General features: G+C 37.7%; 1 protein-coding gene across 3 annotated transcripts in view; it reads right to left on the bottom strand.

The window, feature by feature from the left end:
• Positions 1–1,147: 1,147 nt before the first annotated feature.
• JAKMIP1 (janus kinase and microtubule interacting protein 1) overlaps positions 1,148–27,937 on the bottom strand; it is a 112,077-nt gene continuing 85,287 nt past the window's right edge. For all 3 annotated transcript variants that reach the window (XM_018089188.1, XM_018089197.1, XM_018089203.1), the window contains 6 exons: positions 27,823–27,900; positions 26,051–26,254; positions 10,652–10,717; positions 8,076–8,151; positions 3,512–4,542; positions 1,148–1,294 (listed from right to left, as the gene is read on the bottom strand). In XM_018089188.1, the coding sequence (XP_017944677.1) occupies positions 8,101–8,151; positions 10,652–10,717; positions 26,051–26,254; positions 27,823–27,900 (399 nt within the window). In that variant the 3' untranslated portion in view covers positions 1,148–1,294; positions 3,512–4,542; positions 8,076–8,100. The remainder of the gene's footprint in view (positions 1,295–3,511; positions 4,543–8,075; positions 8,152–10,651; positions 10,718–26,050; positions 26,255–27,822; positions 27,901–27,937) is intronic.

Raw genomic sequence — 27,937 nt, 5'->3', positions numbered from 1 at the left:
AATATTTCTGAAGAAACAGGATCAAGATAGAAAACACACAGTTAAATAAGTGCTCATTCGTGTATCAAAGTAAACCTGATGAGGTCCTCCCCTCTGCAGGCACTGACTGCATCATCTGACACTGGTATCAAAGGAAACAGGGCCACGTCAGCCCAGAACTCTGCCTTGGCTGAGTTCTGCTTCTCTCTTTTTCCTGGTAGTTCTGCCTTCTGCATCATTCCTTGTGCCATCTCTCTGTGCTTCAGCCACAAGGACTCCAGGTATAGGATTCCTTTTCTTTTTACTGGCTACCCAAGGTCCCTGAAAATGGGCTTTCGGTCAAGTTTCAGCTGTTCATTTGCTCTCCCTCGAATTGTTCCCTCACACTGTCTTTGTTTTGGTTTGAAATAAAGTTCTCAATATCTTCTGCTCCCCAATATGCTTGTTACAATAGGTTTATTCCTATGAAAGTTTTTTAAAAAAGATTCATTATTATTTTGAAAAAAAAAAGCCCATTATTAAAACATTTCTGGACAAATCTTTGATAAATCAAAGTAATTTAAAAATTATACAAATAATTATTTTAATGCCATTTCCATTTTCTTACTTTTGAAATCTTTGACTTTCTTTAAAACAGTGCCTTTGCTGATTATCAAAAACTAATTATTCTAGTCAAATGTATAATTAATGAGTAATGGCACCTTTATCTACTTTAGTGATTAGCATTAACATACTAAACTGAATGAAGCTTTCTGAAGCAATAAACTGTTTTTAAAACACAAAATTCCTAATTAACTCTTACTTTAAAAGGAAAGGGATAAACTTTACAAACAGAATTTACACCTTATGAATATTTAAGAATGCAGTATCCTGAGAAAGGTGTCTGGTTATTTGTAACAACATTTTAGACCATGCTGAAACCCTTATTTAAATAATAATTCTTAAAAAAATGAATATTGCATTTCTGTTCTGACAGCTACACAAAGCACTTATACATGCATCTTCTCAGGCACTCTAAAAACACATAAAGTTGATGTTTTTGTTGCTTTTGCATTATCATGTAATGATAATCATATAATGTAATTATCATGTACATAGGGCAAAGGGAAGAGTACATTTGTTACATCACAATGAATTTTAATGCAAAATCCCCTTTTATTTACCTATGTCTTAGGACAGAATCTGACTCCACGTAGTCCTCTAGAACACCTCTCAGGTTTTGCTCTGACTTTTCCAGCTCTTTTATTCTGAGATTTAAGTTCTCTTCTCCAGCACTGTTTACTTTTCCATCAGGTGTGCTTGCATCTTCTAATTCCTGGAAAATCCAGGAAGTAGCAATTTTAACATTGAAATTCAGGATACCAAATCCTTCATTGCTGGGCATTTTAACAGAGTAACAAAATTCTTGCTCTTTTCCAGATGAAGGATCCATGATGAAAAAAACCCCCAAATTATTAGGTTCAGAACATACTGCACTCTAAGCATGCAATAACAGAGTCTAAGCCTCTGATGATCAAATGAACAGTCCTTCTTGATTCTGAACACATTTATTATTTATGAGAAAGTCTCATTTCATTAGCCCCATTAGCATGTATGAAAGGAGTTGCTGTTCATGAGATCCTCATAAAAGATTTAGTTAGACTAATTAATAAATGAATTAGGCATCAAAGTTTTGAAAAGAGAATAATTTTTTACTATTTGAAAGTTCATAAAACTGAGCATGTTTATTTTGGATAAATGTATTATATTATTATTGTTCCAAGACAGAAGATTAAAAAAGGATATTTCCTATTCAAAAGGCATTCTATGACTACTTCAAAGAAAACATTCAGTATATTTAACTTGTATTTTGGAATTCTCCATGCAGTATTTTACTTATATCTACTTCACCTCTGATAGGTTATGAAACTATGCCTAAAAGGAATGTTCAAATTGGGGCCTGAGAAGGCAAGCTAAGTTTGGTTCTTTTCTTTCACCTCTTTTAGCTATAGATCTAAAAATTCTTCAGCCTGAGTTCACCTTTATTTACAGAAACTCGCTTGTTTCCTGGTTTCAGCTGGGACAGGGTTCATTTTCTTCTTAGTAGCAGGTACAGTGCTGTATTTTGGATTTAGTATGAGAATAATGTTGATAACAAAGCAATGTTTTGGCTGTTGCTGAGTAGTGTTTACCCTGCATCAAGGACTTTTCAGTGTCTCATGCTCTGCCAGTGAGGAGCTGCACAAGAAGCTGTGAGAGATCATGGCTGTGACAGCTGATCCAAACTGTCCAAAGGGATATTCCACACCTTAGAAACTGTACAGTGCAGCGCACTTGTTTCTCTTGGGTCCTGTTACTTTCTCTCCATCTCCTTATAATTACTATTGTTATTTTTATTATTATTACTACTGCTACTCGTATTTTAGCATATTTATATTAGCATTAGTATACTAATATAGTAATATTTTGTTACAATTATGAAACTGTTTATATCTCAAACCGGGAGGTTTACCTTTTCTTTCTGTTTCTCCTCCCTACCGGTGGGAGTGAGTGAGAGGCTGCATGATGCTTAGTTGTCAGCTGGGTTAAACTACAACCAGCGGCATCTGTGAACTGCCTTTGATTTTGCTACATTTGTATTGATTTGGAATTGGACCTGTAATTGGAATTCAACCACGGAGTTTGGATCTATTCTCCAGGAAATAATGCAATTACTTTTTTTTTTTGGTTGACAAATGCAGAATATACAGGAAGAAGATAAAAGTAACATTTTTGACGCTGAGGAGCAGAAAATGGCACAAAATCATTACAACACTGATTTCTACTCTCCTATTTCTAGTACGTGTTCTTGTTTAAAGGTGCTCTTTTATTCACTCATAAAATGAAAGTTAATACAACAATTTCTAAAGCTGACCTCACACCTCATGGTCCATCAGGCTCTATGCTTCTGCTGCTTCATCCTGAAAACTATTGAGTACTGCAGCATAAAACCAGGAAAGCTGTTAGAACTGACAACAACAATGAGAAACACAGTTTCTTTCTTCACTTACACAGCTGGGACTGATGATTTAAAAGCTGTGTCACAGAAAGTGAAAATCAGGCCCACCATATTGTATGGATTGAATAATAGAATTATAGAAACATTAAGGTTGGAAAAGACCTCTAAAAGCATCAAGACCAACCACTAACCCAGCATGGCCAAGTCCAGTACTAAACCATGTCCCCAAGTGCCACATCCACATGCTTTTGAACACTTCCAGGGATGGTGATCCCATCACTTCCCTGGACAGCCTATTCCAATGCCCTGTTAATACACTGTTCCCAGCTCTATAATAAATACCAGCATACAGTGGATAGAAAGACTGTAATGATATACTCTGTTTTACAAAACTATGAATCCTGCTAGCTCAGCACAGAAAAAAACCATCATGAATGCAATGGAAAATATCACCCCAATCAGCCAGATTCTTTAACTGACATCAACAAAACTGTCACATATCAATTACAGTGTAACTAAACACATCACAAAATAAGAAAATGAAATTGCTCATACCTTTTCTGCTTTGTGAGAAGATCCTCTCCTGTCTGTGCAGTGTGCTTACCGTGGCAGCCACGTGCTCTGACCATCCCATGTTTGTGCTTATAGTTTCATATCCAAAGTAGTGATGAGCAAAACTGTGCCTATAAGAAAAGGGTTTCTTTGCCAAGTGAATCACACTTTCCAATTTCTGTTCCTTCATCATCACTGGGTTTGATTATCTCAAGCTCTGTTTATCTCCTGTTTTGGTCCTTTTCTTCAGAGTGATGCCAGAATTCTGCCTTTTGCAGTGAAAACCTCATTTTTCCACTCTGTCATCACACTGCTAACAGCCTTAACTAAAACATGAAAAATCTCTATATGAAAACACATTCTCTAAAAGCTTGTTCCTTTTGAACAACACATTGCGAGCAACACATTCTTTTGGAGAACAAGATTCCAGACTTCTGCATGGTCCTTGTTTCCAAGGTAAACTGTGCTTTTTACCAGGAAACAGTGTTATTCAGACCCTCACATCAGCCACAGTTTGCTGCATTTGACTAAATTAATCTTCAGTGTCTCAGCACCTTCTGCAGGTAAATGCTGTTGTCTGGTGATTCTTTGTGGAGGGTACACCTCTGATCTTCAAAGACTGATGATTATCTGAGAAAACTGGCTGCTCCTGAGGCTGATTCTTGCACCTTTAGCAGTGAGAAAATCAGTTGTTGTGACAAAATTTTCCCTCAGCCTTCTTTGTCCTTCCTTAATTGTTCATTGCCTTATGTTATTTTTGTCAATCGTAATTTCTACTTCATGTGTTGTGTTATTGTAACCATCTAATTCCACTCTGTGTTCATGTTGGAGTTCATTGTGTCCATGGGAGTAGACTTGTTTCTCTGTGGCTTTCTACACAAATATGATTTCCAAAAAGATGTGAGGAAGGAGAAAGTTATCTTCTAATATTGTGCTCTTAATATTTTCAGCTTATCTCAACATTTCAGAAATAATTAAAATTATCTGTTTCTTCATATTGCCTTTCCAGTTCTGAAACTTCAATTTGCTTTTCCCTGTTTGAAAGAGTAATCTTTATTAATTTTGTAACCATTCTCTCTCTTGAAAAGCTCTTTTCAACTTTCATTATATCAGCCTGTGCTTCACCCAGAAGTTTTCTTGCAGTTCAGGTGGTCAATGTCCATGAGTGTTTATCTGCCTCTGCTGGTTGAGGTTGTGCCATTTTTGCTTCCTGGTAGCTAATGTCAACATTTTTTTATTTCATCTGAGAGGATGCCATGATTTCTAAATATTTATATCCAACTATGTCTCTGCTTATTGTATTCATCAACGTGCCCATCTGTTCAAGCCCCTCTTCTTTCTTGAAGAGATAACTGAGCACAGTATATCACTCATTCTCTTTTCCTGACCCCTCAGGCCACCTTGGAATCTTCCATTTTCCCAGTGCTGTTTTTTACAAGTTTGCCTTACTTTACAAGAAACATTCAAGAAATCATATCTCCCACAAAGTTCTTGCCCACTTTAAAGTTCTCTTAGTTCAATCCATCACCTTGCCTTTCACCAAAACACTTCCTTTCTCCCTCGTGGATTTCCAACTTAAGAATTTAATATGAATTTTACCACTGCAGGGTCGTAAATCTTTATTTGTTTCCAACTTTGAACAGTTTGCTTCCTGTCAGCTATTTACTATAGACAACTTAATGTCAAACACTTAGCTTTTTTTATATAGATATTAAAAGGAGATCCTGTGTTTCCTGGGTGAAATGCAAACCACATTTGTTGAAAGCATGCAGTATGGAGACAAAAATCTCAGTACTGTAAGAAAACCATTTGGTAGATAACAGTTCACATAGCAGCCAGTAATTGCACTTGTATTATTTTCTGCTGTTTGGTTGGTGTGAGAGTGTAAATTCTATTTAGATTTTTTTTTCTGTGTTTATGATGTGCTGGTCCTTATTTGATTATGAAATCATTCCAGCTTGAAGCTACATCTTTAAAAAATCTCTAATTTTAAATTCAAATTCTTTGCAGCTTGAAGTACTATGCAAACTGCTTTATGAAAAAATGCACCAATTTAAAGCTGCTTAAATATTTTCTGTATTTTTGCAAGTGGACTCAGCTGTTCACTCCATACGCTCTCTTAATAGCCTGTAAATACAACAAAAACCAAAACAGAAAACAAAAACAACAAAGAAAAGAAAAAGTCTGCTGAGCTTTAGATAAATAACATTACTTTAGAAATAAGTGTTGGCATCCAACCTTAAATTCATTTTATATTACCTTCAAAATAACAAGAACGTAATCAAAATTACGATCAGTAAATCACATGGTTTGCCTTGAAATAATTAACAGTGTTCAAGAATCCAACTACAGCTAAGTATCTTAAAATTGGCTTTTTTGTGTTACATTAATCAGAGGCAGAGTCACCTCTGGCAAAATGAATTAAAGGACGCTGCCCTTCACATTAGCAACACAATGTGATGTGCACTCCTACAGATGTCAAGAGCAGAGTAGCTATGTGGCTACGAGGTCACTATTCCTGTGTTATTCCCTCAAAATGCTTATCACCAAGTTTGAATTTAACTACTGAAATACTTTTGACAGGAAGAATAGCAGGTTATAGCAGCACAATGCATTTTCTGGAGATTAATAATACTTGTAAATTTTTTTTCAGGTTTTTTTTCTCTTTTATCCAAGGGGGGACCCATAATACTATCAGTTATATCAGCATGGAAGCCTATGGATCCCTCGAATGCACAGTATTTCAAAATATTTCAAATGGAATTTTAAAAATGCTGGTAATTTCACTAAGTTTATGGAATGTTTATAAAGTTTCTCTAGACTTGGCCAGTATACTTTTCACAATATTTAAAAGCAAATATATTCATCCAGATGTTAGCACCTCTAACCAGGACTGGTACAAAAAACCTGGATGAAACTTCAAAGATAATAGTTTGGTGATTCCTTTAACATTACTCTTTCAAGCTTATATGAACCAAAACAGCATCTGTCCTATCTGATTTCCTCAGAACAAAAAATTCATCTCAAACTGTGGAAAGGTGAATAGTGTACCAAAAGGCTTCACCTTTCTTCAAACACCTCTCTATATGCACATGCTCAATTTTTGACAAATCAGAGGAAATTTCAGAAGGAATGCTGAAAATGCTGAGAAATGTTGTTCAATTTCCACCACTTTTCAACACCCATCTAACAATCAAAAGAAAGCTACTGCTTTTTTTGTTACAAAGCAATAACACCCTTGAATTGCATTCTACCCATCTGTTTCTATCACCATTTTATTGAAAAATAAAAAACATATGCAGCAATGCTCATAATGAAAGTCCAGAGCCAGTTCCAAAGAGCATCAACAGAAAGATGATAACTGAAGGTACTGGGACCTGAATAAACCCTCAAAAGAGCCTATAATACAGGTCTGATTTCGCAAAAGTACTTGTGATTTGGGCAGAAGAAAATACTGTTTCAAGCTTAATGTAAGGTAAATATAATAGTTTTTTGGAGTAACTATTGTCATCATGCTTCTTCATCATACAGAAGTGTATAGCAGTTTCAAAGGTGTTGATTGAATGCATGTCCTAGTCTAAGGAGATTCCATGAGCATAATTCACAACAGATTTAAAAGAAGAAAAAACTTGGAAAAATTGTAAAGGTAAAAGCATTGTGTATTATCAGTTAAAAACAAAACAAAAAAACCCCCAACAACAGTAACAACACAAACACTGTATAATATTCAATAGTTTTAAACCACAGCTTAATTCTCTGACAGATTGTTGAGTTACCATCCTTACTGAAAGGCAGTGTGCAACTTGTATTGCTCCAGGGAAGAGGACTGGGACTTATTTTCTAAATTGTGTTTCCCTCTTGTTCTCTGTGAAAGGTGAGCACTGCCACTATGGCTCCTGCTATAGCTGAAGAAATTCACTCTGTCCTTTGCACTGAGCTGAAAGGATCAGGATGCTGTGGAAAGGACAGCAAGAATGATGGTAGAGTTGCAAAGGAGAGGCACAGAGGTTTTTGGGTAAAAAAACCCTTCCATGTTACGCTGGCACACAGGGGGTAGTCACATTGTAACCTTCACATCCACTCATAGAAGGGAAAATAGGTCATTATTTCCTAAGTGATTTCATGGCCTCAAAGATCTTGAGGAAGTAAAATGAACTCCTTTTTTTTTGCATGGGTGGTGATGCTCACAGGACTTTTTAGGAAAAAAAATTGAAAACCAATGTTTTGCCGCTTCTCCATCCAGCGTGACAGAAGGCAGGATCCTACAGCAATACCTGAATTTTGAGACAAAATGTACCTGTGTTGCAGAAATGAAAAGCACCCACTGCAGTTACAGCAGTCAGCATCTTAGAATGCAAAATCATTTTTCATTGAAAACCCAATGACTTTCTGCAGAAGTCTAGGATGGAAAGCATCCAAGTTGGATTTTATAGAGGACTCTTCCTCTCTGTGCAACCAAAACCAGTATGCTCTTCCCTATGGTTTCAGAGTCTTACAAACAATTCTCAAAATATGGCAAAATCTAAGAGCTAAAAATTGACTATGAAGAAATATAAAGAATACCAACCACACATCTTGGCTCGGTTGTGTCATCAAGGCCACAGAATGAATGCTAGTGAAAAAAACAAAAAAAGGAACAAAAACTATAACATAAGATCAAAAGAAAATGAGGAAAAAAGAAAAGAAAGAAGATGTAAGATATGTAATATGAAATCCAATGACATTACAGCAGTTAGTCTTATATCATTAATTAAGTTGATCTGAAAGAAAGATAAAGTATACCGAACTTACTCTAAAAGGGGCACAAAATTCAGCATTTGAGCAGTTCTACAATGGTAACATCTGTGGACTATTCAACTCGAGAAATACTAGGCTTGGCTTTGTGCATCACTTAGGGAAGTACCTATAATTACACATGTGAAAACTGTCCTAAACCAAGACTCACCAGGATACAAACTAAGTGCAGCTAAAATGGTAAAGGATCGCTTATGAGAAAAGTATGATGTGTTTAAACACCACTTGTTCCTCATATTTCAACTCATAGACTAAAATCGAGATTTTACATTTTTCTTCTGTATATCCTTTAGAAACAAGACAGTTTGCTGAAGAATCTATAGGGCAGAAATACTGCCATCCTTGTGTTCTGATTTGACATAAAACTTAAAAATTGAAGTCATTCCTAAAGGAAAATAAAAAGTCATACTCGTGACACCATAAATGGTGCATTGCCCTTAGCTACCCCCAGTGATGAGGCTCAGATATTGTGCTCAGTATCAGTAGCTTGTAGGTGTCAGTCTGTGCTCTTTGACACATTAAACCTTAAGAAGAACAATAAGGTAAAAGTGTATCATTCACTGATTCCCTGGCAACATAATTTTCCTTTGGTCAATCAAATTCAGAATGGGATTTAATCCCAAGGAAAAAAAATAATTCAAATGTAATACAGATAAAAAGAAGTGCTCCACCCATTCAGAAGTTGAAGGTTAATAGAAAAAGATGAAGCTTTTCTCAGGTCTCTTGCTAATGCAACATTAAGGCAAAGAGGATGTTAATCATTTTAACTCATTACCAGCTTTCTGCTAAGCTTGTGATTAAGCTGTTTCTTTTCTAATGCTTTTTCCATCCATCCAGCTGGTGAACCAGTAGAGATAATGCTATCTTCCATTTTCAAAATTATCAGCCTGTCTAATCCAATACCTAATTTGTAAACTGTAATGGCAATGACTTAAAGGCTTATATTTGGGCAATAGCAACATCCAGAGATGTTGATGTTTTAAAGTAGGTGGATAAACACTAATATTTGAAGTAATTAACATGTGGAAGTATCATCTATCCCTCAGCATTTCTCTGCTTTGATATGAGACATCACTGGCTGCTAGACAGGAACAGCTTCAGCTATACAAGCAGTTGGGGGCAGAAAAGGGCAAAGGCAGCAAAAGAGCCCTTCTAGCAGTGGATGATTCCTGTGCTTCTCTGCTACTGAAAACAGCAGCACCCAGCACAGTTTCTCCTGGCTCTTCTCCTGGCTCTTCCACAAACACAGTTGGATATCACAGTTTGAAAAGTGCAGGACAAGGTACAGCAAAGGGGAGTCAACTAATGTGGTAGCATAAGGGACCAAGGAAGATGCTGAGGGAATTGGATTAGTTGCTAGAAGTGCAATAGCCCCAGAGGGTGACACTGGGAGGACAGATGATGGGACACTGGGACTGAAGGGTGAGGAAGAAACCTTTCAACATCCAGTGAGCTGGTTGCCAAAGACTCTCTCAGTTCTGCAAGACCCACTGACCTCTTTCAACTCTCATCTTTCACCACATTCTCATCCCAAAAGAAAAAAAATTATTGAAAACTCCACTAACTTCTTTATTCAGCCTACCAGTGTGTTTATGTAGGATTAGGTATCCATAAATGCTGGAGAAAATTAACCTGAGACGATGTAACTCGTGTTGGGATCTAGGCACTGATTCAGCAAAAGTAACAAGCTAAAACATTTTCCTGGGGCCTAGAGAAAGACCCATGGTCATCCCATGCCCTGCAGAGCAGTCTAAACTTCACAGACCTGGGAAACTCCTGAGCTGATAGCCCACGAACCTTGGGCCATCCCTTGCTTGGGAACAACAGTGACACAAATACATTTGCTGTCTCAAGCTTTGATCAGAGCTTTTTCAAAAGACAAGAAAATTTGGACCCAGGATATTAATTTGTTTCTATCTTAAAGTAAGAAATATTCTCGATTGTAAATTATGTCATAGGCATCTTATTAATTTTGTTTTAATTTTCAGTACTTGAAAGTTTGGCAGAGCAATGATACCCAAACAGGGCTGAGCTAAACAAATCTGTCAGAGACAAATCTGTATGTTCTTTTTTGATCTAAACATCATCAAATCCTCCCCCTACTAGCCTAGTGTCTCTCCAGACCCCTTGATGCCTTCCTGTAATTGACAGAAAGTCTGGATAGGAAATGGTTTTGAGCAGATTAGAGAAAAACCATCATTTCACACAGCAATGTTTTGAACTCCAATTTTATCTTGCTTTAAAAATAGATTTAATGATACTAGGTTAAGGAGTACTAACATCAATGCAACAGAGAAAAATAAATTTGTAGAGAAGAAATCCATTGGTGCTGCCCAGAATTTTATTTACCTTTTCCTCAATTTCTTTGAGTTGCCTCTTTTGAAGCTCTATTTTATCTTCTAGATCTCGAATTCGCTGGAACAGAAGAAGCAAAATAGACATTATTATATCTAATTTGAAAAGTATATGAATCAAAAAGATAAGAAATAGGTTAAAAATAAAGAGAACAAGTGCCCATTATTAATGTAACACTATCTATACAGTTATATTAGGCGTGTCCCTGGCAGGATTGCTCCGTGTCTCCATGAAACCATGGCATTTCAAGCAAGCTGCGTGTTCAGAACATCATGTTTACTCATTACCACTCATTAATCATAATTTTAACATATATACACGATTCCAATTAGCACCAAATTCTTAGAAGTACAACATTACTTTCTCTGCAACTGCCAGACAGTCAGCAGATTACTTTCTCTGCAACTTACCTAGACAGTCAGCAGATTACACTATTATATATCCTTTTAACTCCCTATTTTCTTTTCCTATAAAACATACCATGCTTCTGGCATAGTCATGCTATACCAGAAAAAACCAGAACACTCAGATTTTCAGTTCATCACTAAGGCACCATTCAAAGATTCAGCTGTGTCCCATCACCTGTTACCTCCCACAGAGCCAGAGGGAATGTTTTCTTCAGTATAGCTCCCCATATTTTTAAGGATTTTTCTTGTTCGGTTTCACAAAGATTCTTCTAAAGTATGACTCCTGTTGAGTGCACATATCTTACTTCCTTTCTGTATCACATATCCCCTTGTTTGCTTTATATAAGTTATGAGTATTTTTTATTTTTCCTTTAATTTTGGGTGGCTTCTACAATTCAGACGCATTTTATTACACTTTTAGTACCATTTACTTGTTGCGGTAGGTTTATTATTTATTAAAGTAGGACTCTCCTACTAACAGTCACTGGATATCAAAGAGCAACTTTATACAATCAGCTTTTATTCAGGATTAACTGTTCAATCTCAGCCCGGCCTACAACAGCTAAGGTTGTTAACAGTTCCCGAACTTGGGAAGACAAATTATCTCCTCCTCTATTGTGAATGCCATAGGCCAATAAAATTAATGTAGCTGCTGCTGCACCACACACAAGTTATTTTATAACTCCCAAATTGAATTGAACAATTAATATCTCTTTCAAAACAATATCCGGCCATTACTTATAAACCTGTGCATATCACCTGATGTTGGTAGTTGCTTACCTGCATTCAGTTCAAAGACCTCAAATAGAGGTAAGTGCCCCACACTCGTGGTAGCCCAGGATAGCTGCAGCAAGGTAGCAGCTGATCCAATGACCAAACTGGTTTGGAGAACCTCAGAGCTTGGCTTGAAAATTTCAAATCTAACCTGGAACTACTCCAAAAATGAGGTACACACAACCCTGGAGTTCACTTTTCCTAGGATATACTCCTCCACACAAATATTGAAGAGAGGCCACAAGCAAAATAGTTTTGTTATTGTTGCTGCTATTTCAAAATGAAAGATTTTGCTTAAATGACTGATTTGGATATTACACAGTCAGAGTACGTGAATCAAAATCTCTGCTACATCATACTGCAGTGGTCAAAGATTTCCTCAGTAAATACACAAACCAACACAAACCAGATTACCCTTGTGTGACATAATGCATGCAGTTCTCCTGACAGTAACAAATGCCCCGAGCACAGCTGTATTAATTTCACTTTTCCTCTATTACATTTGAATTGATTTATACTTCATCTACTCCCTGCTCAAGGCAAGCCTATCTCTCAAGTGATCATTTTTATAGATGGTGTGTAACAGGAATGTTACAATCACTGTAAAAAACCATGGGATGAGAAGCAGGCAGATTTAATCACCTCTGAGATCTCTAGTTCATGAGGTTAGACTCCTGTTTCTCTCATCGTCATTTCAGTTATGCTGATTCCTTCTTACAACCACATCCCAGAGCTGAGTGACAGACTTCAATTCTCTGGGGGTTGTGCTATGCTCTGTGGCAAAATTTAACTGTAGTGAGATAAGTGGCTGGAAGTAACATTTTAAATATCATTTTCATCTTCAAGATTTATCATGTGAGATATTTTTTCAATAACTGCTGAGAGTTTGCCTTCAGAAAAAAAGGAAAAAAAAGAAGCCATCAAACATCTGGTGGCTTTCTCACCTCAGGGTTTACAGCAAGGGTTCCTTTATAAAAGAACAAGTTAATTAGGATAAGATGACATTTTTAAGATTTAGGAATTCTGTTAATTAAGTAAAAATTGAGATGTTATTATTCCCTTATGAATTTTTAATCTTTTCAAAAGATTACAGCTATTCAGCTGTTCTCTAAAACTATTCAGAATGGTTCTAAAAAAGGTCTGAGGCTTCTATTCTCCAATTCCCACCCATAACCCATAAAAATAGTTAAATTTTGGGAGATGAAAGATAGAGAATAGTTTTAAGTTGAAGAAATATACGCTTTCCTAAAAATCAGTTTAAATACAAAAACAACCTACCAACTGAAAGGTAAAACTCAAAGGGTTGAATTTCTTAGCAGTGAAAAATCTACAAAATAACCTCAAACCAACTAGATTGATATCAGTAAGGCAGATTGTGCTGGTTTTGGCTGAAGTAGAGTTAATTTTCTTCATATTTACTAGTATGGGCCTATGTTTTGGATCTGTGCTGAACACAGCGTTGATTACATTAATTTTGTTATTGCTGAGCAGGGCTTACACAGAGCCAAGGCCTTTTCTACTTTCCGTATTGCCACGCTGGCAAGGAAGTTGAGGGTGCTGGGAAGCTGGGAGGAGACACAGCTGGGACAGGTGACCCAAACTGACCAAAGGGATATTCCAGACCGTATGACATCATGCTCAGTATATAAACTGAGGGGAAGAAGGAGGAAAGGAGGGATGTTTGGAGTGATGGTGTTTGTCTTCTCAAGTCACTGTTATGTGTGACGGGACCTTGGTCTCCTGGAGATGGCTGAACACCTGCCTGTCCGTGGGAAGTGGTGAATTAATTCCTTGTTTTGTTTTGCTTGTGTGGGTGGTTTTTGCTCTTCCTATTAAGCTGTCTTTATCTCAACTACAAGTTTTCCAGCTTCCAATTCTCTCCCCGATCCACTGGTGGGGGAGTGAGTGAGTGGGAGCGGGGCTTGGTTGCTGGCTGGGGTTAAACCACCACAGTCCTTTTTGGTGCTCAACACTGGGCTTGAGGGGTTCGAGGTAACAGTGGGTTTGATTGGAATGTACTAGATTGAATTTATTGCTGTTAGTGATGTTTACCTAGTACTCAGCAGGCTCCTGTGTTTGCTATGAGGTTTGCTTTCCTGACTCTGTATTAGAGCCTACTGCTCGTTGGTGGCCGCTTTTTGCTTTCTCTGCCTGCTGTAGCACTGTACTGCTTATCACCTTACTGAATTGGGCCTGGGAACGTTCTGATAACAGCCATGGCTGTGGGCATGGCCTGGCAGGTGGCCAGGGCATCGCTGCTGTTTCTGTGCTGCTGTAGTGGACACAGTGGATATAGTCAGTAGAGCAGACTATTTACAGGTATACATGTGTATCTGAAGAACTGTTCTGGACTTGCAGCACAAGGATAATATGCTGAAGGCAGGTGGCTGCTGCTTAAACAGCTTGTATTCCTCTTCTATGAGTGGAAATCACAATGACAGAATATTTACACTGCAAATGAGTAAGATTTTGTAACTAACTTCTTTACTACAGAAATTAAAAATTCAAACCTAGACAGGTTCTAAAACACGACCTTGGGCTGGAATTTTTCATTGAGTATCAAAGCTTGGAGTTGTTTGCTCCTAGTTGTTTACTTGCTTCCCCCAGGAGGATGAAGTGGGCATAGCTATTCCCATCAATATCCTCTGATTGCTCAGGGACAGCACTGGAAGATAACCAGCCTGGTTCAGCTATTTATATATCCTGAAAAGTCTGATTTAACTAATTTATTTCCATTTAACTGCAGAGATGGCCTTAAAAATATATAAAAGTTTATGCAATGTATTGGCTGGAAAAATACCATATTTACACCTGCATAGAGTATTTAACACATAAAAATAACAATTTCCCCTTATTGTACCTTTCTACATTTACAGCATTATCTTGATCACGAAGATAATGATTTCCAAAACATGACTTTTAAAAGTACATGTAAAATATATGCAGCAATCGGAGTTGTAACAAAAGAAGTATCTTCTAGAGGTAGCAAGAGATGTTTATCAGTCAAAGATTATATTAAACTACCAAGAAGGAAATTACACAAAAGTTACAGATACTAATTAAGACCAAAGGCAAAACTGCTTGAGGCTCTGTCCAATAAATAGTCTTTACATCTTTATCTACTGTTCCTTTTATTTGCAAGAATTACAAATCAAGAAGCTGTGGACTTTCAGATTTTCAACACTTGATTAGATGCTTTCAGAGAATTCTGATTTGTTTATGTCATAGCGTGACTGTGACAACAAATCACGTATAAGTATTTCATTGTTATCAAGAAATTCTACCTGCTTTCATGCTTCAGGGTATAAACTGATGATCAGTAAGTCGAGCTTTTCCTTCTGTGTCATATAGAGTTATAACAATTGCGATATTAAAAATGCATTCACCTCTAGGCTCGCAGGAACCTTGCAGTGTAAATCCAGTACCTTTTCAACAGGACAAAAAAAAAATATTAGGAAGCAACAAAATTGACTCTATCTTGCTCTCAAAACTTTGATAAGTCTCAGTTGAAAAAAAAGCCACAGGTTGTTCTTATGTTTATTTTCTTTTTAAAAAAGAAAGGGATAGAAGATATGGATAGTGGCCACAGTCAAAGTAAGGATTAGGGATGATGGACTCTGCTGGGTTCTAGCAATTCCCATGTTCCTACAGTTAACAGCTGCCCCTCAGTCACGCAAGTGCACTTTTTGGGACTGACAGGATTTATGAGAATAATGCTGTTTTGTCAAATCATGGGGCCATACAATGGAATTACTGTAGGCAGACAAAGAGCCACAGTCAGGCAAAAGCAGGTAATGGGAATGTAACCATGGAAGAGAGCAGTGCAAACATAAGGGACAGTTTCTTAACACTGCCCACCTCACCCACATTCAGAACCAACCTGCCAAAATAATGAACACTAATTTGTCATTGATTTTATTACAATGGCAAATGAAATCTCATCACAAAACTTCTGGATGATGGATGTTACATTTGCAAATACTCCCTGTAACTGCCCTCACTCACATGGAGCTCCCCCGAGTTTCAAAAGAGGGTTGGGCAAGCATCCATTTCAGTATGGCAAGCACCTACTAGATAAAAAAATCATTCTTCTACTGGCAATGAAGTTTGCTGGCACTTCTGAGTAAGTGCTCACAAGCAGCCAGAGCACAGCAGGGGCTGAGGGCCGTTCCCTGTGCAGAGCTATCAGCAGATGGCTCTGCTGGCCAGGCTATGCTGAACAGCGGCAGCTCCAGCTCTGCCAGGAGAGGGGCTCAGCTCAAGAAATCCACTTGCACCGCCATACAGCCACAGAACAAAGATGCTAAAGATGCTTTACTTATTACTTAATTGTAATTTGAACAGACTTTTAAGTTCAGTTATAAAATTTTTCTCAATGGCAGTTACATATGAACCTATACAAAGGCAGGTGGCAGAGCTATAACCCTGAAGTACAGCCTAAAAATGGTAACAGTTAGGTAAGAGAGAGCACTTCCAGAAAATTCAGGCAACTAATGCACACTTTTCCTTTGGAAGTCTGTAACACAAAGGCAGGCAAAGACTGCCCCTAACGTGGCACTACAAATGACATTACTGAATAGTCATAAAAGGGAGGTTTACCATCAGTCAGCCACAGTTGTATAAATTATACCTTCTCTGACTGCAGTTCTCTCCAATCACTAACTCTTGGAGAGATCCCAAACACAAAGGGCAGCCAAACTGCCCCAAAAATGAGAAATTAGACATTATTCTCAGCAAAAGATTCCTAACGTGAAGAAGATTCCTCCTAAATGCTTATAACCCTCCATTTCCTTTCAGCTCATGATGGAAAGTTCATCTTTCTGGGAAACAGGATACACTTTTTGAAGTGCAATTATTCACTTAAGCAACTCTCTTTGGTAAACGTGGATGGCAAGTGCCTTCCAGTACTGTGAGGGAAATTAAGACAAGTCAGCTCTTCTTTTCTCAAGTAGCAGAGGGCTGACACACCAAGATGAGACTAAAAATTCCTACTCCCAGCTGTTCTGACCTTCCTAAAGAGTGTGAGTCTTTAAGTTTGCATGAAGTATGGTACCTGAACTGGCCTCAGTAGGACCAATTCAGGTGTCTCTTCACCTACAGGTCCATTTTCCCCATAGCTGGAAAATTTCCCTATAGATTTTTGTTTTCCAAATGCATCCAAACTCAGCAAAAGGCTAGACAACCTTAGATGCAGATTCATTATTTTCATTACTCCCTTGTACAAGGTGCAAATAAAAAGGAAAAATTCAGTATTTAAAACTGAATTGAAGGCAAAGAGTTCAATGAAATCATATTAATACATTGCCAGTGGAGAATCAGACAGGTACTGATTTCAAAAGGGAAATTTCAATAATTTTTGCATGGTTTGCCTCCTGTGGCTATACTGCAACCTCAAGGTTGCAAGCCACATGTCTGGGAGATCTGAGGAATCAAAGTTTAGGTGAAATGTAAGCAGCATGATGGTGGATGTGTGCTTGGAAATATTAATCTACTTTCACTAGCAGAAATATTCCAATAACGCAGGCTTAGAACACTCAGCTTGCTGTTTAGCCAAAATGAAAATATCGCTCTATTGAAAAAAAAAAAAAGGTTAACGGCATTCCAATATAAAATACATGAAGTATGTGTGCCCAGCTTGTGTTATAATAGCAATCTATCTACATTAAGTACCATTGCCATTAATATAGTGCACTGGAATTAATGGAATTCCTGCTGCTGAGCTCAGTGAGCCCTGGGTTGCAGTCTCAGGGCTATCATTTTTATGCTGGAGGCAATATATCAGCCCAACAGTGATTTGTCATCGTTTTGAGAGTCAGACATGGGAGGAACTTCAGCATTACGAAGGAAAAAAATTGATCTGAGATGTACTGAAGTGCCTCACTACTTTAAAATGCTAGGTACAGATTTCCTCCATCAGGCAACCAAAATGTGCACATTTCCTCATTTGGTTAAGCTTATCTTCCATGCTACCACAAATTCGGATGAGAAAGGGACTGTGTCACTCTACAATTATATGGTGCCTCATGCACATTCTGGGTTTTCTTTGACCTGATCTGCCAGCTCAGATAATTTTTTTTAGTATCAAATACAGACTCTAGGAATTTTTGTTTTCCATTTACTGGACTGTGATGCAAGCTAGATGAAGTAGGCTTCTTCATCCAAGCCTTTTGTTCTCTCCAATTCACCCACAGTACTAGCCAGCCATTTACAGTCCTGAACCAACATCTTGTATGGCTTCAAATCCTCAAGGAGCTTTGTCAAATGGGGAAAAATCTATCAGGAAAGAAATTTGTGTGACATGACCACATGATCCTTCACATAGGTGTCAAACTGCGGAACTGATGTTCTTGTTTCCCAGATAAGTGTGTAAGTAAAGAGCCCATCTGTACAAATGTTTTACACACAACAATATCAAGATCAATTTACCTACCTGCAAAATATGCTCTTTGCCATGCTACTGTACTTGTGAAAACACAGGAATGTACTAAACAGGGGGTTTAGAAATTACCTTAACAGTTCCTGTGACACGCTCTTATTGGATTTACATTCACCAGCAAATCCAAGAAAACAATTTGATAATTTTAGCACAAAGCAGACCAAGAAGGATTTGCTAAGCTGCTTAGAGCCTCGGCTCTGAAATGTTGCAAAGGTTCAGGTTAATGTACGTTCACAGCATAGGCACCATTGGTGGACTGTATCTGACATGAACCAGGTTTTGACTCTCTGAAGCCATTTTATGATCAAGAACATATCTCATTCTGCAGCAAAATTTAGCATGGGAAATATTTTATCAATTTGACAAGGGGAAGAATCAGTAATTTTTCATTATATCATTATTTTAAGCAGATTCTCATCACTATTAAGACACAGGTATGTAAGATCTTTAATAATGTGAACAGCATAACTATGTTACATGTATGAATTTAAACAAAGATGAATGTAAACTGACCTGCCTTTAGCTATTATTCAAATCACTAAAGTGGTGGATAGAATTCCTTAATGAAAATATTTCTTGGGCGTTTTTAAATCTAATGTATTTTAACAGATGTTTAAAAGCCTGTACTGTTTTAACAATTCAATTTGCATAGGAAATTGTCACATGAGTTTACTTAAGCTGTTGAATCTGCTACTGTAAGGGGTTTGGATTCGGGAATCCAAATGTTCCCTTTAGTTCTATGTTCCTAGAATGTGATTTTGCATAGTGGTCATAAGAAAACAAAAAAGCCCACTGTAACAGAATTATCTTAAGTTATGTTTGTTGCCATCTTGCTTTACTTTATGAATGAAAACCTAATGTAAATTTTAGCCAGTTGAATACGATAATAAGAGATTATTTTGGATGTACTGTATCTCTCTCTGATCCTCACCAAGATTTCCTTTACACAGCAGGTAAAAATTTTATTCTTTTCTATGTTCTGTAGTCTCAACCATAATAATCCAATTAATAGTTACTGACGTAGAAGAATTGTTCTTGTTAATCTTTATTATGCATTTGTAGCTTCTTTATTTGCCTTCCTGAGGAGAATGAACCTTTTAGCAGCTGCACTCATGCACTGCATTTCTCAGCATATATATTCAATCACATTGATCTTGATAGTAAATTACTGAATTTTATAAGTACATTTAGACCAAAATAACTATCTGTTCTAATCTGGTACCAAAATGACTCTATGTATGTAATATTTACTAGTAAACTCAATTTTTTTTTTAACACAAAGAGTCTTTTAATTTATGTTACAACATACATTGATATCTAAAAGAGGAGTATCAGCAGTCCTATTGTTTTCATTGGGGAAAAACAATAATTTAAGACATACTAGACTTCTATCTACACAGAATAGCTATGCTAAGTCTGTGTAAACTCAGAAGACAAAATACATTCAACATCTTAAAACTGACTTCATGACCGCCTAGGCAGATTATCAGACAGGAAAAAAACCCAAAAAAACCCTCAATCACACTTTGTTTAGGACAAAGGGAGCAGACCTTTCAGATATATTTTGTAGGTATCACACCAGTCCTGCTATCACCACTTATTCAGACAAGTAGCAGCACTAAGGCAGTTGGCAAAGCAGACACGGTTGAAGATATACAGAAAACATGCACAAGGAAACACTGTAAGATACATGTAGAGCAACTATTAAAGTTAACTCTCATCTGCCATGCAGATCTGTGAGAAATTACAGTTTATTGTGCCATTGTCATTATAGCAGCAATGATGCCCTGAAAGACTCAGTGTTCACTCCTGCATGACAAATCAATACCACAGGTCAACTATGATTAGCCCAGTCATGATGTGCTTGATGAATATTGATGACAGTTATACAGCTGTGATATCAGATGCCTTTAAGAGCAATTCATGAATATAAAAAATGCTTTATCAACAGTAATGTATTAAATTTTGAACAGCAAAGCACAGACCATTAATACTAAGCAAGCACTAGTAACAGCAAAAGAAAAGAAAAAATCAGTGGTTGCCCTACGTGGTCCTCTTCACATATAGTTGCACACAAATAGCTGGGAATTAACTTCTAGAACTTTAACACTTCAGATTTAAAATAAAAACATTACACCATTGAATCTATGTAGATTTGGAGATAAAATGATCTGAGACTCCCCAATTATTATTATGTAAGTAAGCTTACTAGTAATACTTCTACCTGCTTTCTAAACTGTGTGACACAGCTGTGGGTTTTTGATCAAGGCAACTTGCCAGAGAAGTGGTTGTCTTTAATTTGTTCTCTCTGTCACAAAGCATTGTGCCAAACAGGACAAATTTAAGACAACTCCTCCTCATGCCTATTAATGAGGTACACTGAGCAGAGCATCCTCCCTCGCTCTCTCCCTCCCTCAAGTGCCTTCCCAGTCAAACATTAAACCTTAATAACTCTCCTTGGGTAAAAAAAATAGATGGTCTATCAAGCATAACAAATTACACAGCAAAGGGGAGCAGAACAACTGCTGGATTTATCCAAGCTTTGCCTGAATATCTGTAGTATATCAAGTGGCAAATCTCAGGTTCCTACTTCACTCTGGCAATTACCTTATTAACAATTCTTTTTCAAACAAAGATTTAAAAAAAAAAAACCAAACAAAACCACCAAATATGTATTCTAAATGGCTGAGTCAATATGATTTTATAGATATGGTGACATCCAACCCTATGGATATATAAACAAGCTACTCTCTCAGTGTGAAAAAGTTGTCCTACCTATGAGACAACAGAAGAATTCATGGAGAAATGCCATGGGCTTCAGTTTTGTTTGATTTTTAAGCAGTCAGAACTTCACTCTTCAGGTCAGAAAAAAATTAACTAAGAAACTTAATGAAGTAAATTAGTTTGTTATTTCTCAATTTCAAGCTATATTTTGACATTTCAGGATGAAAAAAGACACTACTACTTCTGACTTTTCCTTGGTGTCCATGAAAGCAGTGCCTGAGGCATCACATCTGCAGTGAATCCTTCTCCATGGCAGTGACACAGAGAGGTCAGTTCTTATTTAAACCTCCTGTCTCCTAAAGGTATGCCTTCTTCTAGTAAAACATGCAAGTAAAGTGGTAGTTTCTGCTTTTACTACTGATGAATAATCTGGTCATGGGAGTAAATGATCTAGTTTAAAGAAAACATAGCTAAAATATTTACAGCTATATTCCACCCATTTAAAGTTGGAATTTTGTTGACTTCATCAGTCCAAAATGTTATATTCAGGTCTGGAACTGAAGCAATTGGGTTTTTTAGTTTGTAAAAGTGAGTTTCACCCAAGAATATTCTAACTCAAGTTAGAATAAAACACCCTCATCTTAGTACAGTACTATGGTGCAACTCAGAGAAAAAAGTTTCACACTTTCTGATGACACAATGAACTAATATATCTTTTTTTTTCCTTACAATTTTATACAAAGATAAGACTACTGTGGGAAATTACTGGATTATATTAATAAAATCTATCTCTCATATCCTTTCTGACTGGCAGCAACCATTTTTGGAACTGAGTGTGTGTCAGTCTGCTGTTCTTCAAGGATTTTCTAGCTTCTCTTTGGATTTAAAATAACTTCAGATGAAATCAGAATAAATTATATTTCTCTTATAAATTTTCTTCATGTTTGAATACTGCCAACAGTGCAATTTGAATTAATCTATCCTAATTTAAAGCCTGCTTCTGATGACTTTTGACAGTTTCATACTCCAGAAGCAGCTACAGTAAAACTAACAGGAATATATTTAGGTTTTTACTTTATTTGTTTTACGTAAAACATAATTTGACCTTTAAATATTTACTAGTTTCAGCAGATAAGATAATTGCAATATAATTTTAAGGTGTACTAACCATTATGCTGTGTGGATTTTTTGTGCTAGGTTTTTTGGGGCTGTTTGTTTGTTTGTTTGTTTTTTATATTTGAGTTTACTTCATTAGGAAGTTGATACCACTGCTTCAGAAACATGTTGTATTGCTCCCTTTGAAATATCTTCTCTCAGAAATGGATTTTTTCTCTCCCTCTAGAAATTACTTAGCATCGTAAGTCAGGCACAAAAGTCAGGCCACTGCACTGAATAGAGCATAAGTGTTACTTTTAAATGAAGTCCTGCTAAAAATAAACCAGACATTGATTTATAAAAGCTTATAACAATGTAGAACAGTGAGACATTTTAGATGGCAATATACACAGGAATGGTGGTTGAACTGCACATACCCTATTGCTAGAAGCAAATATCACAAGCTGCTCATGACAGATTTTTAATTAACATATATTACCTCCTCCAAATAGAGAGGATGCTGTAAAACAAAACACCTTCTCTGACTTAGGGAGTACTGCCAATATGCTTCATCTGAGGATCTGTCCCTCAGACCTGCAAGCTGCACTCTGGGTTTAATAAAAGCATTTTGTGCCTTAGCAAGCAGATCTAGTCACACAGTCTGCCTAATTTGGCTCCACAGAGGCCTGGTTTCCTTAATCCACCATGGGTATACATAAATGGTTCCATTTATATACTAATGAACAATAATAATGTGGGGCCATACATGCACCCAAGATAAACAGACGTACCAATGCAATACAGAGCCTTATATCCTAAAATATATTTATTTCACTGGAACAAAGTCAATACCAAGTGGGTAAGAACTCAGGCTTTCCACATGGACAAAGAAGCTCCCATAAAGCAGCACAGGCTCACACTTGGGCAACTGTTTACCCATTTTCTTATGCACTTCCCTGCCCCTTTCAGATGATACATTCCCCAGGAAGTACATTTACTAGCTCTGTAAAACCAGCATCTCACACGCTAAATCCTCAAAGTCCCTGCATGAAGCAATTAATTATTAATAAACCCTGCAGACCAACCTGCAGCATTCATCATGTGCCTTACCATTTCTGCACTCTGCAAGTACAGCCAAGGATCATTTACAGGCAGAAGGTGGAAATTCCTCCTTCTCCATCATCAGAATTTCTTGAACCCCCACTCTATGTCTGACACAGAAACTCTGACTCAGAGAAGGTTTCTGCCAGCCTACCAGGATAAGCAGTTGTTCCTTTGGAGCCCTTCTATCAGACAGACCAGAAGGTAATGGAAGCAAAGAAAAAGACCTTCTGGAAGTGGTCAAAATTCCAAAATTTCAGAGAATTTGGAGTCTTTAGTACATGATTTCTATTTCAGGGAAAGTTTGAGAGTATTTAGAACAAGAAGATTCTTTATTAAGCTTTTCAGGTCCATCATGCTGTCCTATAATTCTCTGTAGCCTCATCTTCTGCAGAGCAAGAGGTATGCTGTGTACTGTAAAGCCACTGAAGAGTGTAAAATACGACCAGATCTAGGCTATAGTTTTGAAGTATAAAGTGTGATGGGTGTTTGCTGATGTCACAATGTCAGGAAAACTTCTCATGGCCATAAATACATGAGGAAAGGAGTGGATTCATTTAACAAAGCATCAGGGATGTACTATCCTTCATGTAGCTTCATCCATTCATGAGGATTCTGCCAGCACAAGTATGGTTTCATTTGTGAAATACATGCAGCTTCTGTCATTTGCTAGTGTAGATGAAAGTAATGCTGTGAGAATTAGCCCTCCCATAATCCAGGCAAATTAACTAGCATCTTTGCCTTTCTTTTTCCTGTTTAATAGGGGATGCGTGTGCTAAAAGTAGATTACTGAAATACTTAACTCCTTAGTAAGTAGTAGAATTCAGTTCAATGTTCCTTGCAGGGCTGTAACATTAGCATGTCTAGTGAGATGGGCACAACATGAAACTCCAATGGCACACTATAAAATAGATCTGAAGGCAGGTACATAAACATCCATGGTTATGCTAGCATTTTTGTTTTCTTCTATGCTCATGATATTTACCTTTATGTTGTGAAGCCATCTATGAATACATGAACTGGACTCAAACAGAAGATGTGCTCCAGATGTGCACACTAAATGCTCCAACTGATAGTGAGCAGGCCATGGAACAAATTGGAACTGAGTCCAAGTTACACTCTAGATATGCACATAGTATGGATTTTGAGTTCTCAGGAACAACTGTTTCACTCTACAAATTTAATCCTACTTTTTCCTTTCTATTTGCCAATATTATACAAGCTTAACTTGGAAGCTCTGCCTAGGTTCCCCAAAAATGCACTCCAGCAGCAGGCGACAGAAAGGCCCTAGCCAATGGCAATCCTTCAGTGTCAAAGTACACGCCTAGTGAAAGCAGAGACCAAACTGTATCTAGTCTGATGTTAAAATCTGAAACTGTATATTATTTAGGTGTGGAGGCATCCTCAAGACACAATGTCATTCATACCCACTAAATGTCATTTGCAAATAATGTTTACCCAACTGGAAAGCAATGCATTATTGTTCTGAATAAAATACCAGCAGTCTGGCTAGGAAATTGTACTGCCTAAGAAACTGCCAAAAACCTCTAGTCTCACTAAATTTCAGCTACACTAATAACATTAAACTAATAACTTCTGGCTCCATTCTCATTTACCATATTTAACATGTTTGCTCTCTCTTTCTGATGCTTCTAATGTCACCTGGTACCTACCTTCTCCAGCTTTCTGTACACCATCACTGATGACTGAAAATAGATGATACCCATTAAATAAGTTCATCTCTTGGTCTCAGTGTTACACATTCATCAAGGAGTAAGAGAAAGGAAACTTCTAGGAAGTTAGAGCTCAGATCTAACACTGACACTATAAGCACTTCTCATCATTGCAGGATGACAGGAGATGATCACAGCAGTGCTGGGTCACATTACATCACTTTCATCTATTTACATCTACAAAGCCAACCTGAACAGAGAGGGGCTTGAACTAAACTAAAAGCAGTTCTTAACCCCAGCACCTGAAATAGCAACAATGTTCTGGACACATCTGCATAGCACATTTTAGCATTTACAATATATGATTCCAGATTTGCACAAAAAGTAGCAGCACAACTGGAGAGCAGTCCTCAGAATTTAAGACATCTGCATGCAACTTTCAGAGGTTACTATAGTGAGGAACAAAAATCCTCAGGAACAATTATTTCTGCTGTAGTAATTAACACCTTGAGACATGCAGCTCTCTTCTGCCCCTGAATATTTGCACAGAAAAACTACCAATTCTACCAACAGTAAGTAATTACCACACTTCTATAGGCCAGGACCTTGCCAAATTCAAGTTGTCAATACTTGTCCTTAATGAAGTAGTTTGGACAGACAAGGTTTTTCTAAACTAACATAAGGGTGCAAAAGCTTTTAAATGGCCTCTTAAAAGGCTTCCTATGACTTTCTCTTTTTTATTTATTTAAAAAAATTTCACAAATAGCTAAAGTAATTGAGAAGGGGAAGAAAATTAAAAACTTGGATTGCTGTAACTGCTGCTTCTGCCTTTCCTCTTTTCATAGCGTTATACTCTTGCAACCCTCCATTATGCCTTTTTCTAATTTAGGCCTTAAACTTGCAACACGCTCCCCTCAGAGTCCTGTGGAAGACTGTGTGGTTGTACACACATGAAACAGGCTGTGCAACAGGACCTCGTGGTGAGACAGTGACTTGTTTTGTGTGTGTACCATGCCCAGCGCAACCAGGTCCTAACACCACATCGCTCCTTGGCACGGGAGCTGTACAGGGAATAGACTAAACAGAACTCCACGAGGTGAGGGTGAAGCGATGCTGTTTATGGGCAGTGGCGGCAACCACAGAGATAACACCAACGACAGGGAGGAGAGAGAACCGGGATTACCTGCTGTGCCTGCTGCAGCAGCTCCATTCGCTCGTGCAAGATCTGGCTGTCAAACTCACGGCTCTGCCTCAGGATCTGCCGCCGCACCTTCTCCACTGCAGCTCGCAAATCCTCCCTCTGGGCTTCTGTCAGAGACTCGCTCGCCCGCCTTCCTGGATCCTGCTGCAGGGCATTATACAGCGTGGCTTCCAGCTCCTGGATTTTCTAATGCAACCCAAATCACACACAGACAGGCTGACGTTTGAATCCAGCAAGCAAACGACCCACCAACAGCTAGAGGAGAAGGCCAGCAAGCAAAGCTTTAGGCAATAGGGAAGGACAGACACAGACAGGTGGACAGAAAGCGGCAGTCGTGAGCAGTGAGGAGCATTCCACACAGAGTGCACGCAGCCTCCTGGCACTGATTTACACCCAAGCGATGGTTTCCATTCTAGTAAATGATTGATTCGTCCGTTTAAGAAAGATTGAGATGATAGGTCTGCACTCAACACCTGAGAAAACTCCAAATCCTGATGCTGAACATAACAAATTCAATGCAAACTAACAGATTTCCTTCAACTGCAACTGAATTGTTAAACCATCCTACGAAATAAAAAGACCACATGAGAAACTGTGAATAGAAATCTCACTCTCTCTCTCTCTGGCCCTACTATCCTGGCCCCAGGTCTACGTCAGTGGCTTAGTTTCAAGTTGCCATAAGCAATGGAGAGAGGAACACTTGTATACTTGTATATACTAATCCCTCATCCATCCCTTGCTGTTTGCCAGATTCCTAACATGATTCTCATGCACTGGCCAAAACTGCAGTACTTTGCAAAGCAGAAAATACAGGAGAACTTCACATTCACATGGAGAACCTTATTCCCAAGAGGAAAGAAGGGAATCATGGCAGTGTTTCCCTGATTACTGGGGTTAGTATGATCCTATTAAAAACCAGCATTCAGACTGACAATATTTGGATCAAGAGCATCTGACCACATCCCTTTAGCCCTCATGACACCTTTGTGAGGTAGGTAATTCCATCCATATTAGTGATGCATAAACAACTGCACAGAGAGGTTAAATGGCTTGCCCAAGGTCACAGTGCTAGAAATAGAGCCTGCTTGCTTTTATCTCTGTTATCTGCTCTGAGCACTAGACCTTGCTTCTTTTCTGAAAACATTTTCCCCGTAAGAAACTTTTACAATGTATAAATAATGCTTCAGAACATTGTATGTTGATTTGCTAAAGTCTCACTATTAACAAAGTTGGGTATGCAGTTTTATCAATTCTTAGATAATTCCTAATTGTTGCTCAGCCTGAGAAAAGGCAAAGTTGCAGCTTCCCTTTTGAAAACTAGGAAGGGTAAGGTTGGATGGGACCACGCAGAAAGGAATCCCATAGGAAGAACAGGCATTCCTGATTTAGGATCGGTTAGCAGCAGTAATACTTACAAATGCTTCAGGAAAAGAAATATTAGAAAAGTAATTTCTGGTGTATTCTACTAGTCACAGTTTTTTCCATACATAAACAAGCTCTTCTCATTCAAGAGGTACTAACAAGATGTTTATATACCACAGAATAAAAAATGCAATGCAAAAACATTACACTTGTAAGTACTATAAACCGTTTCCTAAGTTTTCATTTAAGTAATAGTTGATTTCTAGTCTGGTAGAAAAAGAGATATAAAGAAAAAAAGAACCCTATTTATAATTAAAAGAAACAAAAACAAAACCCCTGCATTTTATCAAATCTGTTCAAACAGAAAAATTTAATGACTCTTCTTTTCCTACCATGTAAGCCTGGTCCAGAGCTTGCTTCCTGTAGTCGAGTTCTTCCTCTAAATAACCCTTCTGTTTACTGAACAGGTCCTGAGCAATAATAAAAACAAGGGAGTGTTTGTTCTTT

Source organism: Manacus vitellinus, unplaced genomic scaffold, assembly GCF_001715985.3.
Source record: "Manacus vitellinus isolate BGI_N305 unplaced genomic scaffold, ASM171598v3 scaffold_0_pilon, whole genome shotgun sequence".
NCBI lineage: Eukaryota > Metazoa > Chordata > Aves > Passeriformes > Pipridae > Manacus > Manacus vitellinus.
Note: the sequence above shows the minus strand (reverse complement) of the source record. Positions and strands in the feature narration are given on the sequence as shown.